At 53.0% G+C, this 15,692-nt stretch overlaps 1 protein-coding gene across 2 annotated transcripts; it reads right to left on the reverse strand.

Moving 5' to 3' along the window:
- Window positions 1-3,436: 3,436 nt before the first annotated feature.
- On the reverse strand, window positions 3,437-11,456 carry Cbx2 (chromobox 2). 2 transcript variants are annotated; one of them, XM_087909697.1, is made up of 5 exons: window positions 11,331-11,456; window positions 11,210-11,253; window positions 10,278-10,343; window positions 7,867-7,972; window positions 3,437-6,838 (listed from the first exon to the last, which is right to left on the reverse strand). In XM_087909697.1, exons 1-5 carry the CDS (start codon window positions 11,400-11,402, stop codon window positions 5,564-5,566), a joined length of 1,563 nt encoding a protein of 520 aa, XP_087765823.1. In that variant the 5' UTR covers window positions 11,403-11,456; the 3' UTR covers window positions 3,437-5,563. The 2 variants fall into 2 exon arrangements, with proteins under 2 accessions (XP_087765823.1, XP_087765824.1); XM_087909698.1 differs by having other exon boundaries at window positions 11,199-11,253; window positions 11,331-11,406.
- Between the last annotated feature and the right edge of the window lie 4,236 nt (window positions 11,457-15,692).

The raw sequence follows: 15,692 nt of genomic DNA on the forward strand, positions 1-15,692 counted from the left end.
AGGCCACCTCAAGGCGCTCTGGGCCAGGCAGCCTCTTTGCTGGGCCCACCGGAGGGCGACGGCCATAAGGGAGTCGAGAAAGCAGTGGGGTGGCTGGGTCTGGGTCTAGTGACTTCAGCAGTCAGTCCTACAGTGTGTGTGTGGGGCGCTGTCATCATCTGAATATAGGGAGGAGACCCGCACTGACCCTGCGCGATTTCCCCCTTCTTTGGTCACCGCCAACCTTAACTTGAACTCAGAGCTCCCTTAGCGAATTTTCTGGGCAGTTTCTCCTACAGAGCAAAGACCGGGTGTGGGGGACCCCTGGCCCCGGACCGCCTTTGCTCAGGCGGATTTCCCTATGTCCTCATTGGCAGGACCTGCTCGAGCCGCTGCCGGCTGAGCCTGGCCCAACACAAACACTGGTTGAATGGAATACTTATGGCTCTGCAAAGAGCAGTTTTTTATTCGGGTTCTTTGATGCTCACAGTGCGCAGCACTGATGGAGGCCTAGTGCTGTGCCCTGGACGCCCATGGTTTACAAGCCTGCCCCAGCTCTCTGCGGGTGCATCCACGGCTTTCCTCGTTTCACCAAAAAGTCTTCCAGGTCAGAGGTGCTCGGATACAGCGGAGCCCAGGGTGGGAGTCAGTGGGAGCCCGAAGGGTCCCCGAGCCATCAAAGATGGAAATTTGGCTGACAGTAGTGAGAAGTCATAGGCTGAGGCCTGGACTTTCATTCCGCGGCCAGAGACCGAGTCGACTGGGGGCTGCTCGCAGCAGCAGAGGTGTAGAGCGTGCATCTGAGTTCGGGACAGTCTAGTACAGCGGGCACATTCTCCCTCCTCCCCACCATCATTCAAAATCCCGGCCCGAACTTCGTGGGAAGCGGGCGCCCTCTACAGGCGATGGTCTCAGCGCCTGTTCCAAGTGCCACCCCTCCCCCTCTCTAGCTCCGGATAGGCGCAAAGAAAAGTCTCCTTTCCTCCTACCACGCATCACCGCATCGCCGGGCATCATCTCTGTGTCTTTGGGAATCCGCCTTGACCACTACGAGTAGAGAGCCGGAAGGTGGTGTCCGGTGGTCCAGAGCCCTGCTGTACCCATCTTTCCAGGTACCCTCCATTAAATCTAGCGGACTGATTAAGTCAGCAGCACAGAAATGAAGAATGGTCGATGTAAACCAGCCTCACCTCCAACTCTGGTCTGGAGACCTTGTTCCTTTTAGACACAGATTCTCCAAGAGCCCAGCTGACCAACCAGGGCCAGCACCTGCTCCTGCCCTGCTAACTTGTTCTCCTAGGACAGATCTGGGGTTCAACTGCCCTAGTCCACCTTCTCCAAAATGAAACAGGCACTGGAGACAACAAAAGGGAAATCAAACTGCCAGGTGCCCGCTTTGCAAGAATCAAGAATTGGGTTCCACACACGATGGCCTTTCTCCAGCAAAGTTTGTGTTTCTGTCAGTAGCTTGTCCAGAGAACCTTAATCCCAACAGCCTTTATGCCAGGGTGGGTCTGCAGGTCCATCTTCCTTAGACCTCCAAAACTCCATTCTCCTGGGAGGCCAGAGGAAATTCTGAAAAAGTTCATGTCAAAGAGAGAAAGGCAAGTGTTGGACTAGGGAAGGGTAGGTCATAAGCACCTATCCTCTTCCTCATCAGTTGGGGTTAGGAGATAAAGTGGTCCCTGGTTTAAAGCCTCCTGCTCTTCCCGGTGTCTTCCCAACTGGCCTCACTGGGATGATGGTGAGGCTGTTGATTTCCTTAGAGCGCACCATAGCTGCTCCCTGTGTGGGCTGGAGGCCTGTAGCATTCATTTTTGACCAGTAGTGTTATTGGTGGGCAAAAATTACGCATCATCTTTCCCACTAAACCAGGCTTTCTCAAACTTAGCTCCTTGGATGCTCTGAGAAACTGGACTTTTGTATGCTGATGACTTTGTGTGGTACGCTTGGTTTGTTTGTTTATTTATATTTATTTATTTATTTCAAGACAGGGTTTCTCTGTAATTTTGAAGTCTGTTCTGGAACTTGCTCTGTAGAACAGGCTGGCCTCGAACTCACAGAGATCTGCCTGCCTCTGCCTCCCGAGGGCTGGGATTAAAGGAGTGTGCCGTCACCGCCAGGCGGCACTCTTGGTTTCTATGCATTAGATGCAGGCTGCACCTTTCATCGTGGCCAACTTTCTCCAGACACTTCAGCCCTGCCTGCAGCCTTGCAGTCAATCATAGGTGTTGGTATTTGCTCTTGAAACCGTGCCCCTTCCTTGCAAGGGTGCCCTTCCCCCTTTTCCTCCCTCCCACCTCTGATTGGTTAAGCCATTTCCAATTCTTCCCTCCAATGCTACCACTATCTGCAAGTCCAGATGAGCTTTTTTTGCCCCATGACGGGAAGGAAGAACTGTTTTGTTTACTTACAATGTACACCAAGTCAAAAGTTTACAAAAATATTTATTAATACTAAGAATAGCAAAAAGACATGAATTTTCCTACATCATTTACTGTCTTCCCCTGGCAAAATAAATTAACACTGGCCTAAAGTCCCTATAATCTAGGCTAGTGCCACTAGAAACTCCGAGAACTGTGAGATGCATCTGGCTAAATACAGCTATCAGGGAACCACCAGGCTGCACTCCACCCCACACCCCGAGGGACTTCTTGGGGTAGGTATTTTCTTGGCAGCTGGACTGTTCTGTTCCAACACCACAGATCCTAAGTTTTCCCAGGGTTCCTTGCTCACTCCCCCTCCCCCCGTTTAAAGGGGCATACAATACATAAACAACCCTCTAGAAAAACCAAGCTGGTGACTGACACCGGCTCAGAGCTCCTTCCTGACAAACCTCAGGGTCAGCGCTCTCCAACCAAGATTGGAATCTGGAGTGTACCCAAGAAGGGGCATTGCTTTTGGTACCAAAGACTATTATTTTTTTAAACCAATTCTCCCAAGGAAGACAGGCTGGCCACTTTTCCTTCCAGGTACAGAAGCAGACAAAAAGGTGCCTGTATTCTTGACACTAGGGAGACTGAGAAGGGCTGTCAGAAGTTCAAGGACAGCCTGGGCTAGATGAGACCGGCTTGAAACTAAGGCAGAATTAAAACATCCATTTGGGGCTGGAGAGATGGCTCAGAGGTTAAGAGCACTGCCTGCTCTTCCAAAGGTCCTGAGTTCAATTCCCAGCAACCACATGGTGGCTCACAACCATCTGTAATGAGGTCTGGTGCCCTCTTCTGGCCTTCGGGCATACATGCAGGCAGAATATTGTATACATAATAAATAAATACATTAATTAAAAAAAATAAAAATAAAACATCCATTTGGCATAAAGACGCAGCACAGAACATCTGGGACCCTTATAATCTTCAGATGTGGGACTCATGCCAGATATACACACACACACACACACACACACACACACACACACACACACACGAGGGGAAAGATAGCAAATAAAAAAAAAACATTAAAAAGCAACTACTTTTATTTATTGGTAAACACGAGAACTCCACCCGGAGCATGTGGTGTGCCTCTCCAGCGGGTTCTCATGTGGGCACACTACACACATATGCTTTGTAACAACAGACCACTGGGGTCACAAGCACCAGGAAAACACACCACAAGAAGGCAAAGTGGCTGGGAGGAAGGTATTTGTTGATTTCAACTTTGGGACAGAAATAGCTGGTAAAAATAAAAGGCACCCAATTGGGGTTTGGAGACCTGGCAGCAGGAAACAAAGTCAGTCGAACTAGATCCCCATACATGGTCACTTCTCCAACAGCTCATGGAACCCCCAAAAGATATGGAGGTGCCTTTAAGGCAGTGTGTGGTACAAAAGAAGCTGCAAACCTTGGGCAAGGCAGCAGAGGACCCTGACTGAAGACAGGCAGAGAGGCCAATGGCCCAGCAGGCAACTCTTTCCCCCTGCTGCCCGCTTCCTGGCCCTGGAGTCTCTCCAGCGACAGCTCTTGCTGCCAGTAGCATGGTCCCTTGGTGCTGGATCCAGAGGCTGCATATCGTGGGCCTCTTTCAGGAGCCGTGGATATAGGTCTGTTCCAAAAGGCACAGTGTTGAGGTCAGTTTGGTCGCACAAAGACCATCTCTTATTTGGTGTGTGTGGGGTGAACTCCTTGGGGGGGGCACTTTGAAAGTGTGGCAGGTCCCAGACACCACAGCCTACTGTCTGGGCTGGTTCTGGAAGGGGACTTTTCCCTTCAAGGCAACAGGAATGAAGAGACCACACCTGCCGGCTGACCAGTCAATGGCAGAAGCAGAAACAAGGGTTTCACACCACCCCCACTTTTTGGCATCAGAGACTCACTGACCAGATTGTCATGGCCACAAGGTGATACTCCAGGACAGAGGTCCGGACATTGGCCAGCAATCTGACAAGGTAGTTTTAAGACAGCTACCTGGGAAGGGGGACAGGGAGAAGGCATCTAGAAAGGGGCTCAGAACTGGAGGAAGGGGGAGGAATCAGGACCCCCCTGCCAGGTGGGCTGTCAAACTGTCCCACCACATAAATGGCACAGGGATATTGCTTCTCAGCTAGGAAGGAAACACAAGCTCCCAAATGTGGGAGAGGATTGTCAGGGAAAACGGTACCCAAGAAAGGCCCACTCAGTAGGCAGAGCTTTGCACCAGACTCAACTACAGAAAACGCTTGCCTGAGTCTAAGAAACACCAGTCTAGCCAGGCAGCAGGGTGGCAAGCCTGTGGGATGCACTTGCATTTCTGCACTGCAGCTACTAGGGTGCCTTATCTGGCCCTAGCAATCAAACTAGTGGGGAAGATCACCTGCCCAGGACTGCAAACTCCTACTTCAGCCTCCTCTGGGTTGCAGCCCAGAGGAGTGCACTCTAGAGGGCCTAAGCAGGGGTGCAGGTCTGGATCCAGAGCAGAACAGGGTCACTTCTCACTGGGGCTCGGGCCTGCCTGCAGGAAGGCAGCCGCACATTGGACTCCACTGTTCCCAAACCCAATAGCACGGAGGTACATCTGGGTGCTGGAATGAGGCCTTCCAAACCCTGGCTGGACTTTGGGGCCACAGCTGTGGTCAGGAACGACCCCGCATCAGGGACAGACACTCTGAAGAATCACGCAGGGCTCTGTAGATTTCCGCAGGGTCCCTGAATCAAATCTCACAACGAATCATCCTTTTATGATGAGGTCACAGTCTCATTTGCCAAGAACAGAATCCCCACTTCACCACAAAGGCCCTGCCACTGTTGGGCTTGGGAGAAGGTTCGGCCTGCCCTGTCTCTCCCTCCACTGGGTTTGGGAGGGGGCTGTATCAGAAGGCTCTCCCCAGACCCACCTGACAGTAGTTGGGCTAATTAGGTAGGGGAGGGTCTCATTAGGCCAAGGAGGGATATGTATTGATGAGACTTTGTGCAAGCAGGCAGTCTTGAGCCAGTGGCCAACCAGATTTCCTGAGGCAACAGGACAGAGTAGAGTGGAGGCCCAGAGAGGTAGAATCACCAGAGAAACAAGTTCCCAGCCCGAAGTCTCAAGACAGGGCAGCGTGGGCCCCCAGGTCAGGCATCAAAGCAAAACCAGAGACCGGAAGGTGGGTCGGACTTGGGCAACGGTCTCAGTAAGGCCTCAAGTTGAAGAAGCCCACGCTGGTGGGGGACTCCTTCACTGTGACCGTGATGAGGTTGGCCGTGACATCCGTGACAAAGACGTGCTCGATGAGACTGCGGGCAGGTTTCCAGTCCTGGCTGGTCTGGATAGAGACCGACAGGTTCTGCCCAGCGCTGGGGAGCGAGGAGGAGTCAGGGTCCGAGTCGGAGCTACTGTTCTCCTCTCCCGTACTCATCTCGGACAGCGCAGGGGCCTTGCGGCCTTCTCCTGCGACCGCGTGGCCCTCCTGTCCACCGGAGGCAGCGACGCACTTAACGCTGTCCCTCTTGACAGAAGGCGTGGGCAGAGCTGTAGCCTTGGAGGCCAGCTTTTCGCCTTTGCTGGTGTCTGTGGGTGTGCTGGTCATGTTTATTCCTGTGGGGCCGCCCCCAGGACCTTTCCCTGTGGCTGGGTTGGTGGCTGGAAGGGCCTTGGTGGCTGTGGCATGGCGGGAGAGCAGGCCCATACCAGGCACGCCGTTCTTGACACTCTGTAAGTCCAGAACCTGCAGGCTCAGCTCCTGAGTGGGGGCCAGCTGAGAACCTGGGCCCCCTGAACTGCCCCCTTTCTGCTGCTCTGCAGCCCCACTGCCAGGGGCCTTCAGGACCTTGCTTCCCGGAGGACTCACCCCCAGCTCCCCTTTCTGCGTCCTCACTTTCAGGTCCAGCCCGAGGCTGCACTTGTTGGCGGCCTGGGCCTTGAGCGCCAGTCGGCTGGCGGCCTGAGCCTGACCCTGGCTCATACGGTTCATGTAGTGTACAATGGAGCTCTGCCAGCTGATGCCACCACGGCTGGGGCTTCCGGTCATGCCTTTCATGAGACTGGCCAGGTTCTCTGGGGTCGCCATGGCGCCGGAGCCACTGCAGGCCTCTTTGGTGTGGGCTTTCAGGGCTGCCAGGCCTGCCACAGGAGCGCTGAGTGGAGGGGGCAGCTTGCTGGCTGAGGTTCCCAGGTCCTTCCTGGTAGTCTTCAGCACCTTGGCCAGGCTTACGGGTCTCCGAGCCGCCTTCTGTTCTGGGGGCAGCGGCTTGCGTCCCCGTTTCTTGCGAATGGGATCTTTGAGCTCTGGCTTGGCCACCAGGATCTGGGCTTTCTTCTGAGGCACAGGGTGGGTCTCACGGCCCCGGGGGCCCCTCTTGGAGTCCAGATCACTATCATCTTCGTCTTCATCCGAGGAAGAGGAGGATGATGTGGAGGAGGACGAAGAGCTGCTGGATTTGGACTTGGAGGGAGCATCTGGTTCCTGAAAAGACAAATGGGTGGATTCAAATCTGTCTGGGTAGCACCCTGGGTCATGCAGCCACGGCACCAGGGTCCTCCAGGCCCCAGCAGGCAGAGAGGGGTGACCACGCTTGCCCAAAGAGGTGGCACCTGCTCAGCCGTATGCAGGACTAGAGGTAAACAGTTGCTCCTTAGGTCCTAACGTGGCCTGCGAACCCAGACTCTCTCATCTCATGGCAGCGTAATGGAGATGGCGCCATCGTCCTTCTAGCTCTGACAGGGGCTGATCCCATTAAACCCTGGGGCCCTAGGCTTTCCTAGCAGCCCCCCTTTCTCAGCTTCATCAACCCACAGAAACTTCTCAGTCAGCAGGCCCCCTCTGGCTGACATCTTTCTGCTAGGAGGAAAGATGGTGGTGCCAGGGTAGACTCACACTTTTGCTTCGGCCACAGGACGTGAAGCCCTGTGAAATGAAGCCCGAGTAAGGGACAAAAGCACACTTGAGCCTAAGGACGGAAGCCCCTTCCCTGTCCTGCTCCTGAACTGCCACCGGGCGGGGGAGGGCAAGAGGGTGGATGCCTCTGTCTGTCACCACAGCAAGGAGGGGTCAACAGGACATTTTGAGACGGGCTTAGCATAGAATAGCATCACTGCTTTTGCCCCTATTTCCCCGCCTGTCTGCCGGCCCTGCGTGGCCTGGTACCCTGGACGTGCCCAGTTTGTCCACAATTCCTACACAAACCCGAGCACTTACTGCACACAGGCTTCCCCGGTGGTGCATCTCCAAAGCGAGAGGGTGTTGGGCATATCTACCAAGTTTGCTGTTGCTATCCCAGAGGACAGACTACAGGAGGGACTTGGGCTGACACAGGAAGCACCTACGGAGACCCCAGGACGGGAGGAGCATGCACTCTGCTGCCTGCTGGTGCCATCCACCAACAGAGGCCTGAAGGGGTAACAGGAAAGAGGCCTGCCTACCTCAATAGCTCCCCTGAAGCACCTCTGCCCAGACTGGCATGGGTAAGGAGCACAAGGCCCGTGGCCACTCACCTTGAGCTTAGAGCGCCGGCTGCAGGATGACATGACTGTGTGCTTCCTTGGCCTGCCCCTGGGCCTCTTGCCTCTCTTCCGGTTCTGGACCTCCTTCTCATGTTCCCTGGAGACATAGCACCAATCAGCTTTGAGAAGCCCTGCTTGCAAACCTTGGCTCCAGCCTCCACCCTCAGCTCCCAAGGGATCCCTGCCGCTCTGGTTAGCAGCAGTTTTGCAGCAAACTCCTACTGGAAAGCCGCAGCAGAGGTCCAGACCCTGGCTCAGAGGTGCTGGTCCCTACCATCTTTGCAGTCAATACATTTCACTCGCATTTGGCTAAAACGGAGCTGAGGACAGGAGAACAGAGCTAAAGCCACCCTTAGGGCTATCTAGTCTAATCTGCTAATCTGTCTGTTCCAACGAAGAACTGCCCTCCAGTATGTACCCTCTATGACCTGCTAGCCCAGGAGCTGAGGACTCCGATGTGGCTTACACTTGCTTGCCAGGCTTCTCGAAGCCAACTTGCTCACTTATATCACCCCATTCCTGCATTCCTCAAACACCTCCAGCATTCTGTGAGGATGTTATCAAGCCCCCTCATCAGCCCGGCCTCAGAGTCTGTACCCCGGCAATGCAGGGCTAAGGCTGCGAAGTCACAGAAGCTCAGATTTCAGGCCATCCCACTGGATATATCGGAAAAGACCCCTGTGACACGGCTTGGCAGGTAAAGGCACGCGCTGCTAAGCCTGACAACCTGACTTTGATCCCCAGAAACCACACAGTGAAAAGAGACAACAGGGGGCTGGAGAGATGCTTTAGTGGATAAGGGCACTGACTACTCTTCCAGAAGACCTGGGTTCAATCCCCGGCACCCACATGACAGCTCACAGCCGTCTATAACTCCAGTTCCCAGGGATCTGACACCCTCACACAGACGTACATGCAGGCAACACAGTGATACACATAAAATAAGAATAAATAGATAACTAAAAATGTTTTAAAAAGTTGAGAACAACTCAGGCTTATGGCACATGCCTGCCTCCCTTCCCCCAAGCAAACAGACGCATGCAAAATAAAATGGCCAGGCACCATCTCCTTGGAGTCCTGGAAAGTGATCTCACATAGAACAGACCTTCAGGAAAACGCCCAGGCTAACCTCCACCTCAAGTTCAAGGGGCATCTGCAGCCCTGCTGGTAGATCACCACCTATCTATCCTCTCTGTGACTCTGACCTCCTTACACACAGTGGTTCCTCCCTGACCATGAAGTGAACTACCAGATGGCTGGGTCTGGATGCAGGGAGAGACAGAACACACACCATCCTGATTTTCTGTCCCATGTTGTAAAAGAGACTATTCCCATGATGGCATCACTTGGCTATTTCTGAGCTAACCAAGAGCCACGTGCAAGAGGTCCTTGCTCTTATTTCATTGGTCAAGCTGGCTTCCCAACTGCTGCAGTGGTTCCCCCACCTCAGCTTCTCTAGCAGCAGGGGCTGCAGATGCATATAGTAACACCCAAGGATGCCACCCCTTAGAAAGTGCCAAGCCATCCCTCCAGGGCTCAGAGGATCAAGCTATAAATTTAACAGAAGGCAGCGACACCACTGCCCCTTTCTAAATTCCCTGCAAGCGCAAGCACTCACTCAGTCATCCTGCCAAAACCTATCCCCTCCCCACCCCTTTCGCAAAACGTCCTGTTACAGCGAGAAACACAGGCTGGGCTCCCCGAGAACAAGCTGGCTAGATTGACCCCAGCTGGAGAAGCTTTTGAGCAAACCATTCATCTGCCTCTACTGACAGAGCCAGCTTCTGCAGCAGGAAGGTGTCTCTGCTGCCACCCACATGGTGCTGTGTTCCCGAACCTCAGCACTGGGATGATGGTGACCCTCACACTCCCATAACACACCGTTCCCAATACCATCCCACCCAACCCTCTGTCTTAACGAACGTCTCCCACCTAAGAGCGGAAGTGTCAACTATAATTACAAAGCAGATCCTAGAGAAGCCTTGCACCGCTTCACGGCTTGAGCAAAACATCACAGGCAGAGAGAGAGAGAGTGCATCTCTCTGCACTGGGGGTTTCAGGCCCCTCTGGGCCCCCTCCTGCGCCACAGCCCCTCCTGGTGGGGACAGAGGGACAGGCCCACTTTTTACAGCAAGCTTGCAACCCCAACTGCTATTAGCGCTGACCAAACAGTACTCCACAGAAAGGGCCAAGAGAAACTGGAGTCTGCGCAAAGGTTCATCTTGGAAGTCCCGACTGTCTGCGGGGGGGGGGGGGGGGGGGCTAAATGCTCTCTGTAGAGGCTCAAGTAAGCCCGGGGACAGGTTCCTTATGGGGCCTCATGCCACCGCCCCCAGGCCACCATGTCACCAGTCAATTCCACCCAACTCTCCCCTCCTCCAGAGTGCTGTTACTGGTCTCACTTCTTCTGGAAGGCTAGCAGCAGCCTTGGGTCCAAGATGTTCTCTTCTGGCTCCCAGCTGTTGTGTCTGGAAAAGCAAAGAGCAGGGCTGGTGAGCAGCATCCAACTGGGCTGCAGGGACAGCTCCCACAGTCCTGCTGGGGGCAAGGGGCACCAAGCCCAGGCAGTCCTCTGAGGTCCCAGAAGCCCTTGAAGTTAGTTAGCATCATGGCCTCAAACCCACAGGCAAACTGCCACCTCAAGCCCCAAGTCCCAGCAGGCCACAAGGGGACTCAACAGTCTGGGCCTGGGAAGAAAACAAATCCCAACAAAGAGCAAAGCTGCTGAGGGAATCCCCCGAGCCTGGCCCTGAGCCAGGGAGGGAAGGGAAGACAGGTAGGGGAGGGGGAGCTGGGGAAGCAGACAGAACAATGTGGCGGACACCGCGGCCAGAGCACTGGGGTTTGAGGGGGGCATCGGGAGGGGATGGGGTCCAGGAAGGAAGATTGCGGGGCAGATGCAGAAGAAGCCCCTTCTGGGGAAGGCCGGGTCCCTTCCCTTCATTAAGAAGAAAGCAAGCGCGCGGAGGGGGGGGCGAGAAAGGGGGGGCTACTACCAGTAGGAATCTCAGGTTACAGCGGGGTAACTTGGGCAAGGGGAGGGGGCCGTGTCCCGCGCCTGCCACGGCCCGCTCCAGGGCGGGGGCGCATGCAACAAATGGGCGCCAGAAGCGCGCGGCGCGGAGGAGGGCCGGGCCCGAGGGAGCCGGGGCTGGAGGCCTCCCTACCCGCTCCCCGTGGGCTCGTAAACAAAGGGCATCGCCAGTCGGCCGGCGTCCTCCGGGTCCCGAGCCACAGAACTTCCCGCCCGGACCCGAGAGGAGAGGGTCCCCGCGCCGTTCCCACCCAGGCCGGGAGGCGCACGCGGGAAGGCGGCCGCGCACCGGGGACTCACTTAGAGGACCAGCCGCGCCACTTGACCAGGTATTCCAGCTTGCCCTGCGGGGAGAGAAGAGCGGGCGGTGAGCCGCGCAGAGCGCCGGGTGCGCGAGGGGGGAGGGCGGGGACGCACGCACCTTGCGGAGCCGCTTACTCAGAATGCACTCAGCGGCGAAGACCTGCTCGCCCACGCTGCTCAGTTCCTCCATGCCGCCGCCCGCCGCGGCCCGCGCCCCGCAGACCCCGGCCCACAGTCGCACACAAAGCGCCGCCCCCGCCGCGCCCCGCCCCGCGCACGCGCGTCGCAGTCGCCCGCGCTTCGCTCCCCGGAGCCACCCGGCCAATAGGCGCGCGGGGCGGGGCGCGCATTGTTCGCGGTGGAGGCGGCGAAGACCAGTCCGTGGGGTTGGGCTCTCTCTGCGTGGAGAGGCTGCGTGTTCCGAGGACCCTGAGGTCTAACCGCCCCGGACCACACGTCCCCGCGGGAAGCCATTGTTTGGGTTGAGAGCGGCGAAGCGGGGAGCACGCGGCGCTTCCTGCCCCCACCAGCGAGGGACGCTGCTCCCCACCAGTCCTCTATAAGTGCACCCCGATACTACAGGGTCAGTGGTGGAAGAAAAATACAGGGTTGAGGCGGGGAACACCGAAAAGCGATTATTCTCCTCAAGGCTATAGAGCAAAAAATAAAGCAGGTCACTGGAAGACTGAACTCCAAGTTCTTATTAAAGAGTTGCAAAAATGGGACCCTTGATCCTCGACTTTTAATGCGCGCGTGGGGACACAACCAACTTGCTCTTTTTCTTAGTGTATTTCCCGATTTTGGTGACGTTGAGTGAGCTGGAGGGGACGGTGTGCAGACCTGGGTGTGACCTCGGATTCTGTCACAACTCGCTAGGTTCTGCCAGCAAAGTCCTTTGGATCAATTTCCAGTGGTAGAAGTTGGGGTGGCCCGGGTCCTTCCAAGTCGCCCTTTTATTTTCTCGCTCAGACATGAATTCCGTTGAGTAGCCTTCTTTGTAAGTTTTGAAGCAAGTCAAACTTGACGAAGGAGGCGTTCTCTCAATAAAGTAGACTCCAATGAAAATCCACTTTCTGGTTTTGCCTCTTTCTTGGACATAGCTGCAAATCCAGTCTCATTTTTGTAGGGACTTCTTTCCACGTAATGGTGAACTTATTTGCGGAGGAGAAACATTTGTTTTGATTGTAATAGCTTTCTGCCCTAAGAAGAAACATCGGGAAACCACGCTGGAATTTAGGGATGTTCTTCAGTTTAGGTGGTGAGTTAAACCAGCCTCCTTCACTCAAGGCTTTGGAGAGATCTTGCAACTGTTTACAGAGGGGGCAGGGAAAGGGACATTTTCCTGGAGAGCGCAATGACTGCTCATTTAGGGGCGTTGTGCAGTAGTGGGTGAACCAAGCATGAAGAAAGCCGCTGCAGTCTCCCAGCCAGCTCTTTTTGTCTGTGTTCAGATCATCTGGGCAGTAAATGGTAGAGCGGGTACAAAGGTGTGTTTATTGTAATCCTATAAATGGCTGGATCCATTTCAGCTGCTGTTTGCGCTTCAGGGTTCCAGGGGGATGTAACATTTACTGTTATGATTTTCCCACTTTCTTTTTTTGGAACCAACACAATTGCTTATTTTTTAAGAACAACAACAACCAAAAAATAAATAAATAAATAAATAAATAAATACAACTCTCTCCCTCTCTTTTTGTCTGCTAAGAATTTGCCAAGAGTCTGATATGAACACATTGGGGAAAAGTTTCCTTCCCTGAAATATGTCTGTCACACACCTCATCTATTCAACTTTGGACACTCAGTTGGATTAGTTAAAATAATAAATTTGGAGAAACAAATACCACCGACTTGACTGGAATGCAGCCATTAGATCAATGCAGCCTGTGTATGACTCAGAATTTGTGGCATTTCTGACTCACAGCTTTGGCATTAGTAGGATGAGTTAGGATTGATTCTTTTCATTCATGTTATTAACAACTACTCTGCATTTACTACTGGATACAGAAGTGAGTGCTTAGCCGCTGTCTGACAAGACTGGCACAGGCTCTGGGCATGAGGATCGGCACTGGCGATCACCTGACCCTGAAGGACTGAATTTCAAACTGTATTTCCTTTTATGTCATTGACATTCAAATAGCCACTTGAGGCTGGTGGTCACTCAGGACATCAGGCCAGTCCACAAGAACATAAAGATGTGTGTTAAGGGAGTACTAGCTCTGGAAGTCAGCCCTGGACCACTTGTGCATACGGATAACCTTAGAACATTTAAAGAATATGTAGAAATCCAAGCATGTTTGGGGAGTAAATGTCTTGCTACTCTCTGTGCAAACAACAGTGTGGACAAAGTCTTACTTCCTTGTTTGTTTATTTTTGTTTTCTGTGGTCGTGTAGATTGGACCCAGGGTCTTGAACATGCTAGGGCAAGCACTTGACTGCTGAGCTAAATTCCAACGTCCTTTAGGCACGAGAGGTAGGAGTCTTGCTAAGAAAGAGTAAATAAATGGGTTAGAGAGATGGCTCAGTAACTAAGAACATGCACTGCTCTTAACTTGTGCAGGACCCAGATTTGCTTTCCAGTTCCCATTTCCGGCAGCTCACAGCCACCTGTCACGCCAGTTCCAGGGCATCTTATGGCTTCCTGTGGCTTCCCAGGGCACTAGACAAACACGGTATACATACATCCATGTAGGCAAACACTCAGACACATAATATAAAAACTTTAAAATAAAAAGAAAGTAGAGGCAGATGAGAAGGCCATTGCTTAGTAGTGATACTGGTTCTGCAGAGGAGTTTGGAAATGTTCCCAGCACTTAATATACTGTGGTTCACAACTGCCTCTAACTCCATTTCCGTGGAATTTGATTCCCTCTTCTGCCCCCTGAGGGCTCCTGCACACACGTGATGCACATAAACTCATGTACACACATAAATACATAAATAAAAATAAATATTTTCAATCGGGCATGGTGATGCACACCTTTAATCCTAGTACCAGGAAGCAGAAGTAGGCGAACCTCTGAGTTCCAGGCCAGTCTGCTCTATAGAGTGAGTTCCAGGACAGCCAGGGCTACATAAAGAAACTCTGTCTCAAAAAAATCAATCAATCAAACAAACAAAGAAATGTTTCCATTCCTTGCTCGTGGTGCAAGGAAATCAATCCCCAGTCAGTAGAGAAACCGGAACTGATAGTATCCAGCCGGCCGTGTGCTTGGTAGTTACAATTAGATCACCTTAGATACAGTCTTACAAAATAGCATCCCAGCTGCTTATTTTATGTTCAGCTTTTCCTCTGTGGTCCAAACGCCAGATCTTCCCCATAAGGGATCTGCATGAGCTAAATTCAGGATCTACAATGCATCTCAATATCTGATGTATAATTGCTGCCATCTCTCAAGCTTCTCTCTGCATTTGCAAAACTGAGGTGTGGCTTACAGCTCACTGTGTCAAGTGATGTGATGTGGTTTCTGTATATATACATTGTCTACACGCTCCTCACAGTGTTTACGTGTCAGTCAAAATAACCGGGGTTGGGATGCTTGCCCAAGTTCACAAGCCTTCAGTCTCTAGGCACACAATGCAAATATTGACACCTCCACTCCCGACCCTCCATACCTCACCCAGCACTCTCTAGAGACAGCTGGCAGCTCTCACTGTTCGGGGACACGTCCCAGAACAGGTCATCTATCTAAGACTTTAATTTGGAGATGAGAAAAAGGAATTCAAAATTGTTTTAAGGGCTTCTCCATGCCCTCAGTCTTGCCTCTGCTTTGTCTGCCCGATGGCGACTCAGTACACTCTCTGAGTTGTATGTAGCTTGCTCACTGAAACCTTCCAAGACGAGCTGTGTCCCCAGGAGCAGCCTGTCTCCTGGTATCATATCTTCTTCCCCAGAATCTGCCCCCAGATCTTCTAGACCATCTCCGTACCCTTAGAAACCTGCCCAGGTGGGAGACACCCTAAATACTGGGGTCAGAAAGACGTGAAGGCACACTGTAATAGAGGTGCAAAATGGAAGATGGGTGGCAGCTCTTTCTAGGAGGCCCCTGTTGCATGAGGGATTTATCTCAATGGTGTCATTTGTTAGCTTTGCCATCAGATTAGTTCTTGATCCCATTTGCATGCTATTATAATAATAATGTTGGGATAAGCATTTTGTTGTTGTTCTTATTGTTGTTGTTGAGACAGGGTTTCTCTATGAAACAGTCCTGACTCTCCTGGAACTCACTCTGTAGGCCAGGCTGGCCTCAAACTCGCAGAGATCCGCCTGCTTCTGCCTCCCAAGTGCTGGGATTAAAGGCATGCATCACCACTGCCTGGCAGCATCTTTATTCTTGCATGTACAATGTGCTTGCAGAATGGTGTCAGGGATGCTGGGTCAAAGGGCACGTGACTTACGTGACTTCCTTCCTTCCTCTCTCTCTCTCTCTCTCTCTCTCTCTCTCTCTCTCTCTCTCTCTTTTGCTGATGCGGGCAGAATGTT

Source organism: Myodes glareolus, chromosome 9 (assembly GCF_982192425.1).
Source record: "Myodes glareolus chromosome 9, mMyoGla1.1, whole genome shotgun sequence".
NCBI classification, from domain to species: domain Eukaryota; kingdom Metazoa; phylum Chordata; class Mammalia; order Rodentia; family Cricetidae; genus Myodes; species Myodes glareolus.